Source organism: Accipiter gentilis, chromosome 1, assembly GCF_929443795.1.
Source record: "Accipiter gentilis chromosome 1, bAccGen1.1, whole genome shotgun sequence".
Lineage (NCBI taxonomy): Eukaryota > Metazoa > Chordata > Aves > Accipitriformes > Accipitridae > Astur > Astur gentilis.
In genome coordinates, this window is record NC_064880.1 from 7,693,102 (window position 1) to 7,706,815 (window position 13,714).

The 13,714-nt window shown below is 45.7% G+C and overlaps 2 protein-coding genes across 4 annotated transcripts in view; both read left to right on the forward strand.

Moving 5' to 3' along the window:
- The first annotated feature begins 39 nt into the window (after positions 1-39).
- On the forward strand, positions 40-11,615 carry EMC1 (ER membrane protein complex subunit 1). Its single transcript, XM_049815654.1, has 23 exons — positions 40-196; positions 365-489; positions 775-840; positions 1,008-1,101; positions 1,570-1,698; positions 1,852-1,978; positions 2,347-2,496; positions 2,860-3,027; positions 3,607-3,678; positions 4,168-4,227; positions 4,473-4,595; positions 4,831-4,927; positions 5,664-5,780; positions 6,722-6,921; positions 7,168-7,317; positions 7,895-8,056; positions 8,347-8,466; positions 8,705-8,842; positions 9,219-9,392; positions 9,543-9,753; positions 9,962-10,046; positions 10,190-10,319; positions 10,537-11,615. The coding sequence occupies exons 1-23, from the start codon at positions 114-116 to the stop codon at positions 10,714-10,716; spliced, it is 2,961 nt and encodes a 986-aa protein (XP_049671611.1). The 5' UTR covers positions 40-113; the 3' UTR covers positions 10,717-11,615.
- A 364-nt stretch (positions 11,616-11,979) lies between these two features.
- UBR4 (ubiquitin protein ligase E3 component n-recognin 4) overlaps positions 11,980-13,714 on the forward strand; it is a 79,437-nt gene continuing 77,702 nt past the window's right edge. For all 3 annotated transcript variants that reach the window (XM_049810013.1, XM_049801416.1, XM_049818493.1), the window contains exon 1: positions 11,980-12,142. In XM_049810013.1, coding sequence (XP_049665970.1) covers positions 12,009-12,142 — 134 coding nt within the window. In that variant the 5' untranslated portion in view covers positions 11,980-12,008. The remainder of the gene's footprint in view (positions 12,143-13,714) is intronic.

A 13,714-nucleotide genomic window follows, 5' to 3' on the forward strand; every position in this document is an offset into this window, starting at 1 on the left:
GCTGCCTGCGTTCACCTGCCGGCGCTCATGCGGGTTTTTCGCACAGGCAGGGGCGCGGGCAGCCCCGAGGCGTTAAGGTCCCCGCGGCGCCGGGATCGCGGCCGGCCGCTGCCATGGCGGCGGGGCTGTGGGTGCTGTTGCTGCTGCCGCCGCTGACGGCCGCCGTCTATGAGGACCAAGTGGGCAAGTTCGACTGGTGAGTGCTGCGGGAAGGCCGAGGTGGGGGGGTCCCCAGCGCGCCGGGGTCCTCCTCCTGCAAGCAGGCTTCCTGCTGCAGTCACTCGTCGGGCCTTGCCCCTCTCGCCCCCTCAGCCGAGGCGCCCCGTTGTCCCGTCTCACCCCCCGCTCGCGTTTCCTCTCCCAGGAGGCAGCAGTACGTGGGGAAGCTCAAGTTCGCCTCTTTGGAGGCCTCGCAGGGTTCGAAGAAGCTCATCGTGGCCACCGAGAAGAACGTCGTGGCCGCCCTGAACTCCAGGAGCGGCGAAATCCGTGAGTGAAGTGGGGTTTTGTGGTGGGGAGTACGCCTGTTGTGCTGGGGCTAACGTGTCAATGAAGTTGCATTGTTTTTATACTGATAATTAATGCTGGTGATAGTGCTTTGTCAGACTGAGAGGATTCAGCGGGCGGTTCAAAAGCTGTTGCTTAGGGCAGGCAGACTGTTCTTTGCATAAATTTATTGCCATAAAGAGACTAGATTTAAAAATAATAACAAACAAATGCTTTTGGGGGGGGGGGGGCATAAATCTTGTTCTCACTTAACTCTGTTTCCTTCAGTGTGGCGCCATGTAGACAAGGGAACCCCTGAAGGAGCAATAGATGCGATGCTGATCCATGGGCAGGGTAAGGAGAGCATGCAGATGGTGTGTTGGGGCTAGCAGTTGTTTTCGTACATGGGATCTCAACCACGTGTTGGGCCCCAGGTTGAACTTGCCAGAATTCATTGCCTTGTTGATCTGTGGAGGGATACAAGTTCTGTGTTCATCTTCTTTTCTTAATTTCCTGGGCAGATGCTATCACTTTGTCCAATGCTGGACGTATTTTGCGTTCCTGGGAGACCAACATCGGAGGGTTGAACTGGGAGACGTCACTGGACACTGGCAGGTAGGCTTTGGTGTTTGCCCTGTCTTTTTCTCTTTGTGATGCTGGTCTAGGAAGGAAAAAAAGGAGTTGTTGACATTGTCTGGACTTGCATTATGGAGAAAGATTAGTCAGATGTAAAGTTTCCAAAATAACATTTAGATGAATTCTTTATGAGTGCCTGAACTTTGTGGTTAAATCTAATGCTATTTCTATTTCTCAGCAAACCAGTAAGATGAAGAGATACAATTTTTTTCATAGATGGATTTTCTCTTTAAATATACAATACATTCAGTCTGTGTCTGGTTTGGGGTGTTTGGATTCTAGCCTAATGCTCTCTGTTGAGATCAGCAAAGGCAGATAAAGTGGGCTATAAATTGTACTTCAAGACTGATGTTAAGTGTTTGAAGGAGATCTTCAAACAGTGTTGGGTGGGGTTTTTTTCCTAGGAGAAAATAATTTTCTAATTTATTGTCTCTGACCTGTGCTTAGTTTCCAGGTGGCTAGTTTGGTGGGGCTACAGGATGTGGTGAAATATGTGGCAGTCCTGAAGAAGGCAGCCATCTCTCTTCACTACCTTTCCAATGGGCACCAGAAATGGGTGGAACACTTACCAGAAAGGTAAGAACATATTTTAAGTAGAAGTGTAATCTTCTGATAGGGAGCCTGTTGCATTGGAGAGGAAAGGATGCTGTACTTGCCTTATGCTTTTGAAAACATCTGAAAACACTAGTGTGAGAAAACGATGCTTCATGGTTGCTGCCTCTCTTGCAGTGAGAGTACTCAGTACCAGTTGTTGTATTCCCATGGGACTGGAGTGATCCACGTGCTTGGAATTGTTCCCCAGAGCCACTTGAACATTTTAACATTCAGTGTAGAAGATGGAGAAATGACAAAACAGGTAGAGCTCGATTATGAATCCAAAATACTGAAATTGATGTTGACAAATGTACTTCCAACTAGATGGCTGTGGTGTGGTCTGCAGAGTAATTCATTGTTGTTGTAGTACAGATAAATTTCCCTTTCACTGTGGTATTGCCTATGGGCCAATAGATGGATTTCACTGCTGAATGCCCTGAAAGCAAAACTGAATTAGTCTTGCAGCTGATAGTCAAGACTATCTTGGAAATTTCAGGCTGATCAATAATTTCTCTTAGGGTCATGGGTAAAAATAATTCTGACTAAAATTCTTGGTTGTGTCCAAGTGGGTTCTTTGAAGATTTCATTCTGTTGGCAACTTCATCTCTTTGTTTATGTCTTGCTTGGCAGATCAGAGTAGCAGCCCCGTGGCTGAAGAGCTTAAATGGTGTGTGCAGTGTGGTGGGGGAGGCAGTGCTGGTGTGCATGGACATGGGCACGCATTCGCTCTATGTTTGCTCCTTGGAGACGGAGCAGGAGATGAAGCAGATCCCGCTGCAGGTGAGAAGTGCTGGAAGAGCATTGTACGCAATTCATCATCCAACTGGTTTAGTGCCTGACTGAGCCTGGCAGCGTAGAGAGTTCTCCTATCGGTAAACTACAGGGTGATTGAAGAAGTGTGGGGGGGATAATGATCCATAAATTGAGGGAAGGGAGAGAAAACTTTTTCTCTAATCATTCCTTCTGGATTGATGTCTTCAGAGCTTTGCTCTGATGGGACCCTAGGCCTCATCGGTTGTGCTTTGTTTATCCTGACATGGTGAACCTTTTCATAAAGCTTATATTGCTGCTGAGAAAAGGAAAGTATTAGTTTTGGTGAAGAAAAAGTTCTCATGAACACATATGCTTGTCTTCCTTTCACAGTCGCTTGACCTGGAGTTTGCTGATGGCTTCCAGCCCAGGATATTGGCCACTCAACCCAATGTAATCAGTGCTTCACGGACTCAGTTCTTCCTGCAGCTGTCTCCAAGCCACTTCTCTCTGTTGCAGTACAAACACGGGCTGCTTAGCCACCTTAGGGACTTCCAGCAGGTAACCAAGATAAATGTACTCAAGGGAGAGGGCCATCTACAGCTTAAAATTCTTTAAAACAAACGAATACCCTTGTACTAAGTGTTCTGAGTGAACTGCTGAGCTTCTCATGTTGATTGTGCTTTTGGCTGCAACACTTGAAAACCATTTGATTTCATTTGTACTAGCTGTTGAAATATTTCCAGACATCAGTGTACGTATGCTTTGTTGCCAACAACTGTCAGTGTTGGGGTAGTTTCCTGGTTTTGAGCCGGATAGACACACATGTCTAAGTGGCCAGTGGTGCAGCAGTACTTTTATTAGGCCAGCTGAGAGGTTTTGAAAAGCAAGCAAGCTTTAAAAAGCTCAGTAACACTGTGGTGGATCAACTGTTTCCATCTGTATGAGAAGTATTTTCAGTCTTACGAGAGACTTTTTTTTATTATTTATTTGGCGAAACAATGAAATTTAAAATTTGGCTGTGAAAGATTTTTACTTCCAGTATGGCTTAATTTGCTACACAGGTAGTTTTTTGTGGGGTTTGGGGATTTTCTTGTTTATTTTATGATTTCATGCTATTTTATTTTTTTTTCTTTTCAGGCAGCTCTGGTGAGTTTTGCAACAACTGGGGAGAAAACTGTGGCTGCTGTCCTGACCTGCAGGAGTGAACTGGTGAGTACAATTTGCCTGTACTATGTAATCAGCACAGTTGTAGAGTGGATATGCACTGGGGGTGGGTTCCACAAGTATTTTCTTTCACAGGCCCAGGGATGGGTAGTAATTTGAGGAAGATATAATTAGCTTGTCAGACATATGAAGACAGTGGTAATGCAAGCAGGTCTTGATTACATCCAGCTGAGGCTATCTCTGGCTTGATGAAGCGTGCTGTCCTCTGTGCAGCCTGTTTCAGCCTTGTTTATTGTGGGTATGTAACCTACGAATTGGCTTTACTGATCGATAGAGGATTTCAGTTCTTAGGGATATCAAACTTAGTAAGGTTTCATTTTTATCAGGAATAGAATAAAATGGTATAGAACAGAACTGTTTCCTGCCTGTTTTCAGAGTTAAGCTGAGGCTTGTCAGGCACTCAAAAAAGTATTATTTTTTTTATACTCTTACTGGGGTCTGAAGCCATGTTATCTCTTCTCATCCTCATTTCAGAAACCTGGAGGTTCTGATAGCCTCCATGCTGGAAGTATTCTGGAGGATTCCCGGAAGCAGGTACGAAGCGTGCTTGTTCCCAAGAACAGCAGAAGTTCTTGACAGTCTGTTTCATTCCTTTGCACGCAGGAACAGAATGGAAAAGGTGTTACACCATCTTTTTGGAGACTGATGTTTTGTAGCAGCTGCATATATATAATCTAAAAATATCTCAAAGCCACAGTTCTTGCTGAATATGAAATCATTCTGGAGAATTTGGTGTGGCATGTATGTTTAACTCAGCTATTTTCTGCCTGTTGTTATAGGAATCCTTAACCTGTTCCAATCAAACCTACAATATTAATCTTTATCTGGTTGAAACTGGACAAAGATTGTTGGATACCACAATTACTTTTAACCTGGAGCAGAGCGGCGCGAAGCCACAGCAGGTGAGGAGGGAGAGATTATTTCAGTCTTGTGGTTTATCAGACTTGCAGTGCCCTCCCTCCCCTGATTTGGCAGGATTGGTAGATCCGTTCAGACAAGGTGAAAAGCATTCTGCAGACACACTGGATTACTGCATGCAATCACACTGTTTGCTCTTGTGTCACCCAAGAGTTCTGTTTTCTCCAAGGAGATGATGTGGTCATTAACCTCACAGTTTTGCTTGGTCTTTTTTTCCAGCTATACATCCAAGTTTTCCTGAAGAAGGATGACTCTGTGGGCTATCGAGCCTTGGTGCAAACAGAGGACCACATGCTAATGTTCCTCCAGCAGCCAGGTAACTGGCACAAACAGCTAGCTTACTCCATTTTTAACAGTGCACACTTTGCCACTGTAGGACAAGAAGAAAATTCCAAGTCCCAAATGATTATATTTTACCACTGCTTTGTTTGGAAAGTGACAAAATTAATTTAACTGTTCTAAGTGCCATGAAAGATACTGGAGACTCTTTCACCTTCACAAGGCATCTCATCTGAGAAGACAGTTCTGCAGTGTTCTTTATATAGACAGAGCCTTTGAATTTCATGGTTTTTCTGGAGATTTCAAAACTTTTTGTAGGATGAGAGTTTAAGTCCTGTTGTCGATCTTCCTCAAAGTTTCTTCAGAAAAGATCCTTATGGCAAATATGTTAATTTGCGGAAAGGGTTGAGAGTCCATCTCAGTGACATGAATTTTCTAGGGTTTAAAAAGCATCCAGATGTTCACACTGTGTATCTCTTATTTTAAATAGACTTAATTAATGTAACCCTTTTAAAACATCAGATTGCTTTTACTGTTCCTGTGGGGTTTTTTTGACAGTGGCTCCAGTTGCATGAAGTATTTGTCTTTTATGAAAAAGCTAATCACATGTTATTAGATAGATATATACTATTTTGCATTTCATTAAGAGCAGTGAATTGCATTGGAAGGGCCTACTGGAAGATGCTTCTATACTGAGTGATGATTTTTCCTCCAAAAGTCTATTCCCAGATACTAAATTGATTTTCCAATATTCTACTTATTTGTCTTTCCAGGAAAAGTTGTATGGAGTAGAGAGGAATCATTAGCAGAAGTGGTAAGCTTGGAGATGGTGGATCTACCTCTGACAGGCGCACAGGCTGAGTTGGAGGGAGAATTTGGAAAGAAAGCAGGTAAACCATAGACTTAATAGAATTACCTTTAGGCATGTGAGTTTGTTTTTCTTCCTGAACAAATGTATTTATTGTCTTTGCTTTCATCTGAGCTGTGAGTTATGATTCAGAGTTCTACTGATGGCAATTAAAATGAGCAGAAATAAACCCATCTCTGTCTAAACTTTTGAAGTGCAATGCCAAATGCAGATGGCATAAGCATATTACATTGTTATACTCAAAATCAACAGTCAGCAGTGATAGGAGGGATTTGGCCATCTCTCCTAAACGTTTCCCTTTGACCCTTTCTGGAAGACTTGTTTGCAATAGCTTTTGTTTTTGCTTTGTTTTGTTTTTTTCTTGCTGTCCTGGATGCAGCCATTCAAGGTAACCTCAGTCTGCATGCAGTGTTTTCTAATATTTCTTACTAATGCTTAGTGGAATTTGATGTCCTCTATGCTTGCTTTCCTTAGTGGTGAAATATAGTTGAAGTCTGGTGTTTTGCTTATTTTGAGAAGATAAATATAAACCCTGATTGGGCAGAATTAAGTGGTTTTTTACTTCGGGAGCTTGTCTTGCTCTAAGAAATGAATGCAGAGGGAGATATAGACCGTATAGGCGGGTAAGCTCTAGCTGGGCACTTGCTGTGAGTGTACTGGTGAGAAAGAAGAAATACAAAGGAAGAGATGATGTACTCTGCAAGAAGGTTTGCTTTCAGTTGATGAGGGCATCTTTCGGAATGAGCTGTAGCACTGTGAAGCGGGAAAAGGTTGGTAAATGCTAGAGCCTATCACAGAAATGGTAACTATAACTCTGCTATTGTGGAGTGGGAGGCAGAGGCAAAGAATTACCATAGGTTCATGCGTGGCAGCATTTCTTCTACTGGCTGAGGCCATAATTCCAATTATGGAGTGGGACATAATGTTTTTTCCCTCTTGTTATCACCGTTGGTCTATTTGCAGATGGTTTGTTGGGGATGTTTCTGAAGCGGCTGTCCTCCCAACTTATCCTGCTGCAAGCCTGGACCGCCCATCTTTGGAAGATGTTCTATGATGCAAGGAAACCCCGGAGCCAGATTAAGAATGAGATTAACATTGACAATTTGGCCAGAGATGAATTCAACCTCCAGAAGATGATGGTGATGGTCACTGCTTCGGGAAAGGTGAGGAAGCCAGGGTAGGAATCTGTTTCTAGACTGTAGCAAAGAGTCTCAGCTCTGAATTCCCATCCCCGTTTTTAGCCAGGCTTTGGGCAGAATGTCGTGAGGAGAGGGGCAGAATGTTTTGTGGTAGCTTCAGAGAGGGACTAGGACTCCTCTTTCTTTGTCATATCCCAAAGAAAGATGTGGTGCTTGAATGTGAGAGATGCGTTGTTCTAAACTTTGGCTTTACTGTGTGTCTTTGCTCAGCTTTTTGGTATTGAAAGCAGTTCTGGCACCATCCTGTGGAAGCAGTATCTCAGGAATGTGAGACCAGGTTCCTCCTTTAAGCTGATGGTCCAAAGAACAACAGCCCATTTCCCACACCCTCCACAATGTACCTTGCTTGTTAAGGACAAGGTGAGTCCCTTTCCTCTATCCCTCCATTGAATTTGGTTAGCATGGAAATCTGCCCTTTCAAAGGGCAGAAGAAACTATCTTTCTGGGTATTGTCTGGTTATCACTGGTGTGGGGATAGGAGGAGATTGAGAGCTGGAAGGAAGCAGACACACAATCTTAAAAAATGAAAGGATGCTCATCTTGAAGCCTTTTATTGAAACAAAGGAAATAATTTCATCCAGTTTCTTTCATCGTGTGAGTTAAGTGATGTGCGGTCTCCATTAGCTAGGTGACAATGGCTGTCCTTTAGCTAGCTGCAGAATGTTTTGTACTCCATACATGAGGGAGGAGGAGACGTGTTGAGAGTGCCTCAGTAGGTGGCAGATAGATTTTAGTTAAAGCCATGAACACTGTGTTATGCCACGGTATGGTTTTGGTAGAGAAATGTGAGATAGAATGTATGCATGTCCAAATAGAATATTTTGAGGATGGAATAGCTGAATCCAGGGTATGAATGGTCAATACCAGCAAGTAACAGATAGAAGAACAGCTCTCTTTTCTGCCTTAGAAAAAATGTTGCATCTTGTTTGTTTTTTAGGAAACCAAAATGAGCTTTCTGTATGTCTTTAACCCCATCTTTGGGAAGAGAAGTCAAGTAGCTCCCCCTGTTTTGAAGCGTCCAATACTTCAGACTTTGCTTCTGCCTATTATGGATCAAGACTATGCCAAAGTACTACTCTTGATCGATGATGAATACAAGGTAAACTGCTTTGCCTGGAGGCAGTTTTCTTCATGTTCTGGTTAATTATTCCCCTCCCTTTTGGAGCAAGATTTAAACAAAAAAAATGCTGTTGAGTCACATTTCACAGAAAACTATGAGGTTATTCTGGTAAGACAGACCTCATCCTGATAAGCATGTTTGAAATAATCTTTCTGTGTTTGTTTGTGGTTTTTTTTTTTTTGTTTAGTTGTTTTTTTGTTTTGGGGTTTGGTTTTTTTTTTATGTGCATCTATTGGGTTTTAACCTGTATATCAATTCTTCTTTTCCAGGTTACAGCTTTCCCAGCAACTAAAAATGTCCTTCGTCAGTTAGAAGAAATAGCCCATTCTATCTTTTTTTATCTAGTGGATGCTGAGCAGGGAAAACTCTCTGGATTCAGGCTGAAAAAGGTATGGAAGACTCATTACAGTCTAAATGACATAATTTTCCTAAATGTCCTCTGGATGATGGTAGATCACTTCATTTGGTTTATGGAGTTTTGCTCAGAATAGAAAGAGTTCAGCCTCAAAACGTGCCTAAGAAACTTTTAAAATTCAAAAGCAGAGAAAGCTCCCAGCATCTGATTGGTGGAGATGGTGTCTTTTAAGGACAAGATAAAACCTTCTATGTCATGCTTTTTTCTTGCAGGACCTGACAACGGAGGAGAGTTGGGAGGTGGTTATACCCACAGAAGTACAGAGAATAGTGACTGTGAAAGGGAAGAGGTCCAATGAGCACGTGCACTCCCAGGGCCGTGTGATGGGAGACCGCAGTGTTCTCTATAAGGTGCCGTTGGAACTTTTTGTTGACTTTTTCTTGATGCATTACTCACGGGAAGATCTCAGCACCGTTTCTAGGTGCTACATTTTGATTAACTGCCCTGTAGTGCTATTTTTTTCTATAAATGCACCAGTGTCCATAACCCTCTGCAGAAGATGCTAATTTTGCTGGAGGTTTCCTTTACAAAATGTTTTCATGGAGCAATTAAGTCAGTCAAACATCTGATGATGGGGAAACAGCTGCTTGATTTCTTCAGGTGATTTGTGCTGATAAGATACTTCATTTATTATATGCTTAGTCCCAGATGAAATGCAGATAAATGAGGTGCCTGTGGCACTAAAGTGGGGAGGTCTTAGTTGTTTGGATTTTTCTTTTTCTCTAGTCCTTGAATCCAAACCTGCTTGCTGTGGTGACAGAGAGCACAGATACGCATCATGAGCGCACTTTCATTGGAATATATCTGATTGATGGAGTCACAGGCAGGATCATCCACTCTTCGGTACAGAAGAAAGCAAAGGGACCTGTCCACATTGTTCATTCAGAGAACTGGGTGGTGGTAAGAAGTTATTCTTATTGTCTTCTTTACATTTGGCAGTTGCTGAACCTGTATGGAGAATACTTTCTGACCATGCTCTGTGATTTCCTGCCGCCTCTGTATTATTGACTCTGCTTGCCTCGCATTCCTAAAAATCTTCTCTTGTTTCAGTACCAGTACTGGAACACGAAGGCACGTCGGAACGAGTTCACTGTGCTGGAGCTGTACGAGGGGACGGAGCAATACAATGCCACAGCCTTCAGTTCCCTTGACCGCCCGATTTTACCTCAGGTCCTCCAGCAATCTTATATCTTCCCATCTGCTATCAGTGCCATGGAGGCCACCATCACCGAGCGTGGCATCACCAGCCGTCACTTGCTCAGTAAGTCCATGTGTTTATGCTACTCGCACAAGCCATGTTTCACACTGAAAATCAAGCAAAATGCAGTTTACTGCCAAAAATCCTGCCTGTGGGCTGCCCTGGACTCCTGGCAAGTTCACGGATAAGAACAAAGGCAGCATTTATGTTAGGTGTTAGAAAATGCTGTCAGAAATGGCCATTTTTAAGATGCATTTCTTTTAATGTACAGTTGGGCTTCCCTCTGGGGCCATCCTCTCCCTTCCAAAGGCTCTGCTGGATCCTCGCCGCCCAGAGATCCCTACGGAACAAAGCAGGTAAAGAAAGCGCGATAACCGCTGGGAAAAGCTGCTAAATTTGCTGGTTTAGGTCAGCTTGCGATGATAAAACTAGGAAATGCAGATGATGTCCTTCGTGTGCTATTTGCTTGGGTTTTGATTTCTTTTTAAATGCCTTTCAGAGAAGAGAACTTGATTCCATACTCCCCTGATGTGCAGATCCATGCCGAGAGGTTTATCAACTACAATCAAACCATATCGCGAATGAGAGGGATTTATACAGCTCCCTCTGGCCTCGAGTCTACTTGTTTGGTGAGTGCAGGGCGGAGGATTCGATGGAGGACCGTGGAGTTTGTGGGTAGAGCAGCATGATACTGCGGCAGGGAGGTCTGCAACTTCCCATTACATGGCTGCTCACCGCTTAAACATTTCTTGTTTTAATCAGGACTATAGACTGCGTCAATCATTTTTGATGTGTCTGGTTTTATGCTCAAAGCTGCATTACCAGCTCACGATCTCATCTCTTTAGGTTGTTGCGTACGGCCTGGACATCTACCAGACCCGAGTGTACCCATCGAAGCAGTTCGATGTCCTAAAAGATGACTATGACTACGTGCTGATAAGCAGCGTCCTCTTCGGGCTGGTTTTTGCTACTATGATCACAAAGAGACTTGCTCAGGTGAAGCTGCTGAACCGTGCCTGGCGGTAGGGCTGCAGGTGAACCGAAGGCTGAGGCTGGAGAAGGTGTCTGAGATTCGGACTGGCTGAAGATCTGCTGCCCTGCATTGCTGCTGGGTTCGGTGAGAAATTCCAGCTCGCGTGACTGATGGATGAAACATCTGTATTACATTTTTGCTGGAAGAGAATTTGGGAGGAAAAGCTGCTAGCACAACAAAACGGTATGCTGCATGTCTCCCAGCGAGAAGAAATGGAAAAGAAATGGAAAAGAGACATCGGTCTGTTATGACTAAAAAAGAACTCTCCCAAACCTCCGTTAAAGCCCTAAAAGCTGCCACCACGTCATCTCCCCGATGTTAGTGAAGATAATAGTAAGGACGTGCGCCCTCTCGATCCTCACCTCTTCCTCAGCCCCAGCCATGACGAACGTCTTGGCGAGAGGAGGACGGAGGGTTGTCGGCTGCTGTGATGTGAATGCTAGACTTGGTAATGCGCGAGCTACTGTATGGGAGGCCTGAGAAGAGGAGGAGCCATTGGGTCGTTTCGTTAGGAAGAAGGTTAGAAATTGGGTGGATGTCGGTGGGAAACGGCCTCGTCGGGTCACTGAATTACGTTGCAGGGCTGTGGGAGGAATTTGAATGTGAAGTCTCTCCATGTTCTTTATTTATTATGATGATAACGTTAGTTCCTTCCCATTTTTCTTTAAATTTTCCCGTATTTGGTGTACAACACTGGGGTTAAGGTGTCAGGAGCGAAGAACCTCGCAGCCTTTCCCCTCCGGATAATGGCCGTTAACTCTTTGTACGCGGATTTAAATTGTCATGATCGAGTTTTGCAGCGAGTTGTGCCCCCCTCCGTGTGAGGCCGTGTCCTATCAGCCACCTCCCCAGTGCGCAGATCGCCTCAATAAAAGCCGTGTGCTGAGGAGCAGTAAGTGGTTTTGGGGTTTTTTTTTTTGGTTTGGGTTTTTTTTGTTGGTTTTTTTCCTCCATCTTTCGGGCTATTCGAAGTCCTCGCCCTGGGGCTGCTCGCAGACCGCCTGGGCAGGGCGCCTCACCGCGCATGCGCGCTCCCCTCCCTCCCCGCTGGGCACGCCCCGGGGCGCATGCGTCGCCAGCAAAGTTGCTGACTCATGTACTGCGCAGGCGCCTGGGCAGGGCCTTCTTCTTCCAATCGGGAGCCGCGACGCCCTCGTGGGCATTGGGTCACTTCCTGTCTCGCGGCGCAGCGGGGGGTGGGGGAGGCACTTCCGGCCCGCCGTCCCCCTCCGCCGCCGCGGTAACCCCCCACCCCCCCCCCCCCCTCACCCAGCGGAGCGGCAAGATGGCGGCGGGCGGCGGCGCGGGGGCCGCGGCGGAGCCGGGCTGGGAGGTGGCCGTGCGGCCGCTGCTCTCCGCCTCCTACTCGGCCTTCGAGATGAAGGAGCTCCCGCAGCTGCTCGCCTCGGTTATCGAGAGGTGAGGGGGGGGCTCGCTATGCCCGGGCCGGGCGTCGGGGTTGGGGTCGGGGGGGGGGGGGGGGGGGCGGCCTGGACCCTGTCTCCCCTCAGCGTCCTTCCCGCAGGGCGGGTGCCGGGCGGCGGGGAGCCCCTCGGAGTTAGCGCTGGGCGGGGGGTTAGGGTGTGAGGGTCTGGGGGGGGGGCTACCCCTGGCGGTAGCCGGTGCGGGACTGCGGGGAGCGGCTGACCCTGCTCGGTGCTGGTCAGGGGACAGCGGCGGGGCTGGGACGGTGGCCAGCGCCTGCTGGGGCTGCCGGGGAAAAAGGGAGCCCCGAGCAGCGTCCAGGGAGTTACTCATGCCCAGCCTTTCCTGGGGACTGGGAGGCTCTCGGGGTGGTGCCTTTGGGACCTAATAAGCAGGGATGAGGATGCACGCCCGGCTGTTCGCGTTGGCTGCTGCTCGGCCACAGCAAAAGCACCTTTGACAGTTACCCTGCCGAGAGGCTTCGGGACTGTTCTTGCGTTTTTGCTTTTGTTCAAGCGCGTTAACAGTTTTGCAGACTGCGCGGTGAAAATTGTTGTCTCACCTGGCCTGTCTCCTCTGGTGACAGACTCCTGGGGGGGTTCATTGTAGGGCATTGACTTCCTTTTGGGTTTCTACCCCTGAAATACTACTCGTATTTTAAGGAGAAATAAAGCTGAAGCAAATCAAGTCTGCCTTTTCTTAACCGGAAAGGTTAGACTCGGAGCATGAGAGTACTTAATGAAGCTATTTAGTTTAACTTACAGCTTATTTTATGATCTAAAACACTACATATGAATGCCACAACATTATGCTCAGTTGCAGAGATATAACCCTGACCACAGTAAATTGTTAGGAAACAAAAAATAAAGACTGTGCCAAGGAAGATGATAAAATAAAGCCTTGTGGTATTTTGCTTAATATAGAATGGCTGAGCGTACAAACACTGGATGCTTCAAATTAGCATTCTGTGCCTCTGTACGTATAGTAGTGGTTCACCTAGAAACCTGCATATACTCAATATTTATGTGATTTGGGCAGTTCTTAGGCTAGTCTTACTTTTAGGGGCCATTTTGGCTTCGCTTTTGCTTGCGGAGCTCTGCTGTCATTGTGCCTAAAGTTCATAATTGGAGTGTTTTGGCAGAAGAATATCACAGAAGTGCTTGAGTGGACGCACTTGGCTTTTGGGAGAGGTCTGTTTTCTCCATTAGTGAGAATGATGGTTCCATTTTCCACCTGAGACAGCAGTTTGTTGCCTTTAAGTAGTGCTGCCCCGAGGTTTGAGTTGTGTGCCTGATGCTGACTGCGTTTCAGACCTGGCAGGATTTAATGCCAGCACAAGGCCTGTGGAGTCTTGCAGGGCGGTATCTTTTATTTAATGCCTTGATATAACATGTGGCAAATCACAGAGGGGAAAAAATATAGCTTGTTCTTGTTTGGAGCCATGCTCTTCTATGCTGAACAATAACCTATCTTTAGATTTCTAATCTAAAATATTTTATCTGTTCAGCTTATTTTTAGAAGATGATTGTTAAGCTCTTGTACCGAGACTGTTGGTTGACACCATCT

Coding starts and splice junctions, on each gene's coding strand:
- EMC1 (XM_049815654.1), top strand. CDS start 114: ATGGCGGCGGGGCTGTGGGTGCTGTTGCTGCTGCCGCCGCTGACGGCC. Junction 7,318..7,894: donor CCTTGCTTGTTAAGGACAAG/GTGAGTCCCTTT, acceptor TTTGTTTTTTAG/GAAACCAAAATGAGCTTTCT. Junction 8,467..8,704: donor CTGGATTCAGGCTGAAAAAG/GTATGGAAGACT, acceptor TTTTTCTTGCAG/GACCTGACAACGGAGGAGAG.